General features: G+C 38.8%; 1 protein-coding gene across 1 annotated transcript in view; it reads left to right on the top strand.

The window, feature by feature from the left end:
- GRIA4 (glutamate ionotropic receptor AMPA type subunit 4) overlaps positions 1 to 10220 on the top strand; it is a 345999-nt gene that overhangs the window by 274859 nt on the left and 60920 nt on the right. The window contains exons 8-10 of the mRNA XM_081799577.1: positions 57 to 224; positions 1412 to 1516; positions 6832 to 6942. Of these exons, the coding sequence (XP_081655703.1) occupies positions 57 to 224; positions 1412 to 1516; positions 6832 to 6942 (384 nt within the window). The remainder of the gene's footprint in view (positions 1 to 56; positions 225 to 1411; positions 1517 to 6831; positions 6943 to 10220) is intronic.

Genomic DNA, 10220 nt, shown 5'->3' with positions numbered 1-10220 from the left:
TTTCTGGATTGATAAGATTTTACCATTCACCATTATAATTACTTTCATTTTGTTAGTACACATCTGCTCTGACTTATGATGGAGTCCTTGTGATGGCCGAAACGTTCCGCAATCTTAGAAGACAGAAAATTGATATTTCCAGGAGAGGAAATGCTGGGGATTGTCTTGCAAATCCTGCCGCTCCCTGGGGCCAGGGGATTGACATGGAGAGGACGCTCAAACAGGTAACTCAATTTTATTTAAGTGCAGTTTATTTCACAGTCCTGTTTAAGTGGCATATTCAAGAAAACGGAATAATTTATCTGAGAATAAATATATATTATAACTGCCATTTTAATATATTAAGCCATTATCATTTTTGAGACATTTCTAAATAAAATACTGAGTAGAATACTATTTATATCTTATGTAGATGCTTAGTCAAGATAAACTAGGTTTCGCCACAGTAATAGCCCCAAGTCCCAACGGCTATGAATGTTTCTCACTCAATCAAACGTTATATTAGGAGGGGTATTCTGTGTATTGTAATGACTCAGGGACCCAGGCTGACAGAGAAGCTACCACCCAAAATGCCACAAAGGGAAATTGAGTTATGGAAGATTTCAGATTGGTGATTAAATGCTGTGGCCCAGTGGTGGCACTCATCACAGCTGTTTACAACTCACTTATTTTAGTCACATAGGCCTACCTAACTACAAGGGCTCTGGGAAGTACAGCCTATCTTGGGTCCAGAAAGTACAAGATCCAGAAATATTTTTTAAACACTGCTAATGACTACCTCAGTAGATCTTTAAATTGCCTTGTAACCTTGGATTAAGTAATTTATTTTGCTCTCTTTGGGTTATACTAACATTATTTTTCAAATGATTAATGGAATATATATATATTTTTAATATTAATGTTTTAAACATTCTGAAATACCCTGAGTTCAGATCCTAAGTAAAAATGAATTAAAAGGAAATTTGGAATGACGTAAACTTGAATTTTTTAATATATTTATATTTTGAACTTCTTAATTTTAATATTATCAAGGAGAAATATGATCCAGTATGATTAGCAGGACTACTTAATGTATTATGTGAACACATAAATAGAACCAAAAACTAACTATGAATGAACCATATTTCCTTTCCTATAGGCACACTTCAGTATTGAGGAAGTATTCTTTATCACATAACAAAAAAAACATATTCCTCTTTCAAGTATAGAGCAGAATTGCTTATATCCCTTTGATTTACATCTTTCAGCTTATATCCCAGCAGCTTAAATACCCTTTGGTTTTTTAATGAGTTATGTATAGTTTATAGTTCCAAACCCAATGTGTTGTCACAAGCCTCGCAGATGAAGTCAAGATTTCTGTAAGCAAAATGGCCCATGGAATATATGTATGGATTTTATTTTTCATTCATAGGTTCGCATTCAAGGACTGACAGGGAATGTTCAGTTTGACCACTATGGACGTAGGGTCAATTATACAATGGATGTGTTTGAGCTGAAGAGCACGGGTCCCAGAAAGGTGAGCTACACTCAACCTGCTTTCTTAGTTTGCATTTGACGTTCTTAAAGCCTTACAGGTAAAAGGTAGCTGTTTTTAAATGCGAATACTTACAAATTGTATTTTTTTATAATCTGTGCTGAAATAAATTCTTGTGTCATATAATTGATATGTAATGGTGTGCCAAAGCTGAAACAAACTAATTTACATACTGTTTACATCCTTTATCCAAAGTGGAAGCAATATTAAAAAAAAAAAAAAAAGACTTAGCAAAAAGAATCCTGAAAAACAAAATGTACTCTGCAGGAAAGTACATCTTGCAGGTTAAGAGACCTACTCACCTCCATGCAGTCATTTATGAAATGGTCAGAGAGAACAAAGGAAGCTACTTCTAAGGAGTGGGCTTACTGAGAACTGACTATATGTTCTTGAAATAAGCAAGTAAACACATTCCAATGAGCAAAAGAAAGAGAAGGTAGAAGATGAGATTATTAAGATTATCACTTGGCTAGTGGGGGAGAGAAATACCTGAGAAACTCTAATTGAGGGGACAAGGAAGTTGAGTGGGAAGCTGACAGATTCCTGGATTTGGGGAGTTAACTCCGCTGGTGGTAGGATGTGACTAGGCAGATCCGTGGTCTTCCAAACATCCAGAAAGTACCGGATGTAATGGAACCGTAGGATCCCACCCCGGTAATTGACAACGACATTTTATACCTAACATACGTAATGTTTAACATTCCTTTTCTGTAGGATTAGCTAGAATAGAATGCTCAAGGAAAAACATGTTCAGTTACCTTATCTAAAAATTCTGTCCAAACACTTGGCTGTTTTAAAAAACTTTCTCATATGTGATTTCCTGTTAGAATGTAATAATGATAGCTGTAATTTAGGAAATGTCTGCTGTGTCCCAAACACTGGACTTGGTGTAATTTAATCCTCACAACAAACCTGTAATGCGAGTACCATTAGCTCCCTTTTTCCAATGAGAAAATTATAGTCCAACAGGTTATAGTTACTTGTCTAAGGCTCGTAAATGAGAAAAACAAGGATTTAATTCAGGTGTGTCTGTCTCCGGAATGGTTCTGCATCATCATTCCACCTGAGTAGAACCTGCTCTAAAGGAGTTTACTTTCTGGTGGGGTAGAATACAAGTTCCATGACAGTTAAAGAGAAGACATGTGGAGATTCTAAAGAGGAAGAGATTACTTGCAGCTGGGAGAAAACAAATCGAAGAAGGCTTCATGGAGGAGGTAGGATTTAACGTTAGCCAGGTAGGCACAGAAGCTGGAAGTGGCGAGAACTTGAAGTGAGTCAGGGAGGGAGGACAGCTGAAGTCACAGATGGGAAGTGTCAGAGGCTCTCCTGGTTACGTTTTGCTCCAGTCTGTTATGGGACGTGGTTCTGTGTGCACAAGAAGGAGAGATTTGGAGCTGCCGTGAAAACCATCCCTAGCTTTTCAGCCTCTCAGTGCAGGCTGCCAGCTAATTAATACAGGGACGCTGCAGCCTACCTGAACCAGCTCAGCGAGGGCAGGAGACAGGTGACTGCCGGGGAGCAGTGCTGCCTGATGGGCCCCCCCAAAGACACTGCCTGCAGCGGGGCAATGAGACATGCTCCCAGAAGAAATGTACTGAGTTCCGTGTCCACACCGACTTTACCCACTCTGTCCGCACACGGCCAGCAACAGGAAAGAAGGAGGCCCGTTTGGGGCAAAATCCTGGCCGCTCTGGAGCGGACTCCCCAGGCCCCTCAAAATACAGGCTCACTGGTGGGTGGAGGCAGAACCTTCCTGCCACACACCAGACATTGCAAAATTAGCCACTTAAACAGAAGCTTCCTAAAATGCAAAAGACAGTCCCATACTTCACAAAACAGTAAGTACCAAAAGCAAAATGACCTCTCTATAAAAGAAAGAATAATGTAAAAAGGAGGCTGGTGGTAATGAGTGGTAAGAGCAAATGAGTTATTTATGACACTGAATCCTGCCATGGCCTATTGGTAATGACAATTAAGGTTTTTTAAAGGGAAGCTAAAGAGGGACTGGGGAGAGTGAGGAATGTCTTCACACTCAGTTGACACCCATCTAAGACTCTTGAAAGAAATATGAAGTGTAAAATCCTGTAAACTCATCCGTCTTCGTTTTTCTGTGGCAGCGATCAACTTGGGCATTCTGTCAGGAATATTAAACTTAAAAATGAGCTACCACGAGAAACACGCTGCTGATGAAATTCAGCAATATGTCTGGAAAGTGAGCAATCGCTCTTGTAAATGGGACACTTGCCAGCAAGGGAGTTGTCTCTGAAAATAGATCAGAGTCTGCCCATCAGATCGTCTGACTGCTGTAGCAGGAGCCCTGATGCAAGGACTCGTTCTAGCTCTTTCCGAAGTCCTGGCTCTTAAGTGGGGTGGAGTCTTCCCAGCCCAGTGACCCCCCAGGGAATGCCCCAGAACCAGATGTGCGTGCTTTCAGGAACTCTCAATTGTAAAAGTTTTATGTATTGAGAGCAGGTGATAGGCCAAACACAGACATGGAAAATTGATGTGCATTTTTATATATAATCCTCACAACAACCCGAAAGTGAGATATATCTTTTCTCATTTTAAAGAAGAGGAAAAAGTAAGATTCAGAGACACCGAGGAACCAGCCCAGGGATGTTCAGCTCAAAAGACATGGAGGGGGTTGGAAACCAGGGCTCAGCTAGCTCCAGAGCTCACTCTCTTGATTGCTATGAAATACCATCAGACCTGGAGCCCGTAAGAGTTCTTTTTAGGGCTGATATGGGAATTAAGCCATATTGGGGTGGGGGGAAGGTCTGGTCCTATCAGCCCTCCAAGGAACAAGCTTTGAGTAGAACAGGGGCTCCTCCTGAACCCAATGCCTACATTGCAGGCAAGGGCCACTGTAAACACAGAGATGTCTACTCATAGTGTGGTGGTATTTATGCACAATTCACCTTTAGGAGTCCAAAGAAGACAAATATGTTTCTGACATCCCTGCCAGTTGAGTGATTTAAACACTTCCATATTTTTGCTCCAGCATTACAAAAGTATTCTTCACCCAATTTCTGTCTCTAGGAAAAATGCCTACTTCCCTGTCTGATTAAATAGACCAGGCATGCAAAGAGTTCTTAGTACATTGTAAAATGATGTGAAGAACTAGAGAAGGAAACCCCATCTCACGTGAGGTGTTCTAGTCCAAACTTTAGGATTCCTTTCTTGGGGAAGTGACTCTCTGACGCCCTTCCCAGCGTGTCTATGGCTCAATGAGATCTAGCATGAATGGCCCCATACCCCAAACCACATCTTCCTTTTTTCACAGAATTGCAGGTAAATATAAGGCAAACAGATACAATTAGGTAAAATTTTGCTCTTTAGTTTAATTTGTCAACACTTCTAAATCATTTCTTTTAAGGGTAGATAGTCGTGAAGCTGTTTTAAATGCAAAATGTCAAGGTCTTGCCAACATCTGAGGACTCTTCAGAATGTCCCAAATCTGTGGTTTTTCTGTTGTGGGATCTCATTAATAAAGAAAAATGCCTTTCCCAGAGAATGGGCTGCTGAGACCTGGAGGGCGGCTGCCTCGTAACCGAGTGCTAAGCTGTAAAACCTATTTTCATGTCATATAAACCATCATGAGGAAAGGAGAATTAACAAGAGGCAACTGACATGTTTTTTTTTTTTTATTTTGTAAGTACATGTAGGAATTGAGGCTGCATGAGGATGTATGTACGTCTCAAAGGCATACTTGTTTTTAAATTAACTGTTTCATGAGTTATTAAATAAATGTCAGCTACCAATAGATTCATATGGACACTTGAAAACTATTGCTGAACTGATAGATGTTCATAATTTCAAATCAAACTAACAACTACAGCAAACCATATTAATGAAAATTCATTTCACCCATCTATTCTGACTATATATGCGACATTTGTGAATAACACAGTACCTGTTGCTGACACATTAATGCTTACTTTATTTCAATACGTTCACAAATACTAACACGACAGTCAAGAAAGTTGGAGGAAGCAGGAGAGACTTCCAAAAACATATTAGAACCAACAGTGAATACAGACCAGTAAGCAGTTACATACATTTTATCGGAGACAGGAGTTTTATCAACTGTATCCAGAAATTCAAGAAAGAAGTTGGGCACTCATTCAGTGCACACGCATCTGGGGAGGTCGTGGAGGTTGGCAGCCGAGTGTGTGGACTTGCTGTCTTACAGAACTGTTTGGAATTCCGGCCCCTCTGGAGTGTGACCCCCTCGTGTGCTGTTAACCTGCTAGGTCCTCAGCTCCAAAGGGTGGGTCCGTGTTGCACCTACCTCTACATTTGCTGTGTGTATAAACTTTGAGATGCATATTTAGATGCTCTGCCCCAGAGCAAGCAGTCAAGTGGTAGCCATTCCTAGTACTTAGTAGTTGGCATGATACAAAGAACCCTAAATTTCCTTTAGGACCCCATTAGAGTTTACTGCTTTGTAAAGTACTTAACTAAGTACTTAATATATTTTATGGAAAGGACTTTCTTTCACCTCTAAGTGAGAAAGTAATGTAAGGATTTAAAAATAAAAAAATACAAATTTGGGTGCCTGGGTGGCTCAGTTGGTTAAGCTACTGCCTTCGGCTCAGGTCATGATCTCAGGGTCCTGGGATCAAGTCCCACATCGGGCTCCCTGTTCAGCAGGGAGTCTGCTTCTCCCTCTGACCCTCCCCCTCTCGTGCTCTCTCTTTTATTCTCTCTCTCTCTCAAATAAAATCTTTTAAAAAAATACAAATTTAAGTGTAATCTTCACAAGTGAAAATATTGTTCATTAATATTAACCTCGGATGTATTTAGCATTTTAGAAATGGTCAGATTTTTACCCAGTGGCTAGGTTATGTAAAACCCCAAACTATTTCTATATTGCCTTATATATGCAAGTCTTTTTTGTTAAAAATACCCTATACATATTCCCTTTACGGTAAAACCTGTAACATCATTGATAAAATCATGTAAATTAATTTTAGAGGGTGCCAGTCAATCCCACTAGAAGAGAGGATCAACGTAAAATGGTATTCCATCTGTATCCATATTCTTTTTTGAACGTCTCCTTCCCCAATGTCTTGGCTGCTCCAAGACTGTAAATTATGAAGTTGCCAAATGTACAACCAGGCAGTATCATTAATGTCAGAAAAACTGGCTCATCTTCAATTAAAAAAACTTCCAAAACCTCCTTTTTTCTCCATTTTAAATTTGTTTGCTTACTTATTAATACCCCTCATGGTTCCAAAAATAACTAGAGAGAACTGTTCTAAGATGTGTTTTCAAGAATTTTCTCTGTTTGGCAGGTTGGTTACTGGAATGATATGGATAAATTGGTCTTGATTCAAGATGTACCCACTCTTGGCAATGACACGGCAGCTATTGAGAACAGAACAGTGGTTGTAACCACCATTATGGTAAGTTTTGGTCTATGCTTTATGCTGTTCCGTCTAGTCCACAGGCAGCTTTAATCCCCCAGCTATGGTGAATGGGGTAAAAGCTGCATTGTAGCTGGGGTGACATGCATGTTCTGATCCACAAAAGTCTGTTGAGGCTTTGAATAGGTTTGCCCTGAGCTTTGAATACATTCAGTACTTTTATTTGTATTATCTTTCGTTGCAATGTTGTTCTTGGAAAGATGCTCATGTGTTAAAAATGGAACCTGTCACACTCTAGTTAGAAATGGATGAAATGCTAACATTCCAAAGGACAAAAGAATGAACATGAAGAATCAGCAACCTGTCACAAAAACATCTGGTAGTAAACACCATATTATTGTCGTTACCATGTTTTTTATGACATCAATGTAATAATAGTTAATAGTGTCAAAACTGATCACTTTCAAGGAGTTTAATCATTGGATAATGATTTGCCTTGTCTGTTTATAATAGTGGGGATATGAATGTAAAGATTTTAATGAACGTGTTTTATACAACTAAATGCTTTAGAAATAAATTTTGTTCTCTATTTATTTTTAATGTGAAAAGGGTGTTCTGCACCGATTATTTTTCTCATTGACCAATGACAAATACACAGTACAATTTATTGGACTTCTCCTAAGACTTAAGGAAAGTATGATTGCTCCATCCTGTCACATCATAAAGTGGAAACTACTCTAAATTTTAAGGAAATGTTTTCAAAGAGATCCTCAAGAAATTACCTTTTCAATCACAGAATATTGTTGAAGTCAACCACACCCTTTCGAGTCCATGCTGGTCAAAGGAGATCAACAATCGGTACCTATAGCTTCAGCTCCCTGTCTCGTTAGGCAGAACACGTTTTTAATTATTTATGAAGCCCTTACTCTAAATAAAGTGGGAGCACTTTATGTCAGTTTCTAGCTTATGTAACTGTGGTTTTTAGTAACGTCAAGTTATTTCCAAAAATTTGGGCACCGAGGTCAAAGCATGAAAATGCCAGAGAGAAGCGTTCATATGTTACCATGAGTGTTCTCTGTGTCACATCCCCAGCAGCCATGTCATGTTACTCCACCAAGCCTTGGTGGGAAGTTGATGATTTTAGAATGCAACCCAACCAACAGCAGTTTTTGTGTAAGAGTGCAAAATGTACTCCTTCTAGCTTAATTTTGTAATAGTTGCATGGGACTTTTGAAAAGCAGTATATATACATATATATATATATATTTCTTTTCCTAAAAAGACACAGTAATGGAAAGTCATACTTCAGTACAGTCCTCCTCTTTTCAGCCTCTGATGAAGAATCCTATTTTAAGAAATTGATCAAGAAAGAAATGAGTTCCACGCTGTTCGACCATTCCTAACTAAGGCTCAAGTCTTGTTCTCCTGTGTAGTAAATATAAGCTAATTTTTCATGTGGGATTCTTCTTGGATGACCAACTCTGGACTACCAGAAAAAAATTTTTTTTTTAAGTTCTGTGACTTTTCTGAGATACTAGAACAAAAGAAGAATTAATCCTCATCTTTCTCAAGAAAATATATAGATGTTGAAAGAGAATCACTTAGCAATTCTGACATAGCAATTCCCCTATCCTGAAATGAGGTCATTGTACATAAAGGTGGAATTATATCACTCCTAATTCAAGTGCAGGTTTTCTAAAAGTAAATATCTATGAATTTGTGTGCTTGATTCTGAATATACACAATTGTTTTCTTTAAAGGTGTTTTGAAATTTTGCCTGTTCTATGTGAAATAAAGTGTCTGAATGTGCATTATAGGTATAATGTAGAGAATCTCCTTTCCACCCCTATTATTAAAGGGGCTGGAGATAAAATTCTTAAAACCAAAATATTGAATCAGTTTGCAAGCATGGTTCATTTTCAGAAAGTATGCTACCAACAAATCAGTTAAAATGATTGAGAAATTCAGTTGTTTCCTTTATACGTAAAGAATATTCTGTAAAGCTGTTGTTCGACAGTGGTATCATCAATATTTTTGCTATCAAAATAGTGCGATACTGGTATTTGTCTTTTGTATAAAAATGTAATCTTCATAAAATGATACCTCTTTGGGCTTTGCAATTGCATAATCATTCAGCGATTAAAAAAGGAATACTAGGATCCCTTCCCTAAACATGTTCCTTGTATTTGCTTTTGTTGAGAATGGTCATCCAGGACCTATGGCAGTTCCACCATCTCATTCATGTTGAAAGAAATACGATTGCTCGTAGACAAATGAGATATTAGCACCTGCATGCAATAATCTCCCACATTCAACTGAAAACTCCCAACACAGATGGAGCTGTTAGACCCCGTAAGATGTGCAAGACAGCTATCTAGACACAGAGGTTGAGAGTGTTGCTGCCCTGGAAATCATTCACTTTGATCAAAACTGATATGGCCTTGCTGTTCTTCCCATTTGTCTTTCCTTGGTGTATGTTGTTATTTATATGTTGATACATTGTAATGATATATGCTGTTGTTAAATAAAATTGATTGAGAAATTCATTTATTCATCCATAAATATTTATTAAGCGTCTGCTGTGTGCTGGGCACCACTGTAAGCCCAGGGATATGCTAGAGGACAAGACCGACAACAATCCTGTGCTCAAGTGAGTTTATATTCCAGTGAAAGAAGCAGACAACAAACAATAGATAATGTAGACTAGATATCATTCTTAAAGAAAAAGTGGCTCCAGCTCTCTGTCCTGTTGAAATTTATTTTTTCTTATAACAGTATTGTCTACCTGTGACGTGATCCTCGTTTTAATGGCTCATTTATTCCACCTGAATACCGTCGTGCTGCATAACTTGGCTGAATCTCAATAAAAAGTAAAATTGGCAGCATCATCCCATGAGGATCATGACTACAAGGTTGAAAGGTCTCAAGTTTTGAGTTCAGACGCTATTTTCTGTCTTTAAGGCGTAGTGATTAGAAATTTGATAAAGCCTGTAATGGTATATGAGACTGTGAGTCATGCTAACGTTCTGCGTTCTCAGGAATAATTTCTGTCAGCATCGGAAGGCAGCCAGATCTGTGCGTGCGGTTTGCATTCCCGCAGCAGTTGAGGAGAAGGCAGCCTGCAGTGGGGAGACGTGTAATCTCACTCTGGCTGCCGAACTCTCTGGAAAAGCAGAGATAAAGCAGTATTTCATCCAAGCCCGTTTTCCCCCAAATGTTCAGGACTGAAGCTAAACGGTGCTTATGATGCATTCCTCAGCTAAGAAGCTATTTCTTACCATCTTGTGAACGTAACAATCCTTTAGGAAGATTTTCCA

The sequence above is a fragment of the Leptonychotes weddellii genome, chromosome 11 (genome assembly GCF_054177405.1).
Source record: "Leptonychotes weddellii isolate Sample4059 chromosome 11, ASM5417740v2, whole genome shotgun sequence".
In the NCBI taxonomy this organism is placed as follows: domain Eukaryota; kingdom Metazoa; phylum Chordata; class Mammalia; order Carnivora; family Phocidae; genus Leptonychotes; species Leptonychotes weddellii.
Note: the sequence above shows the minus strand (reverse complement) of the source record. Positions and strands in the feature narration are given on the sequence as shown.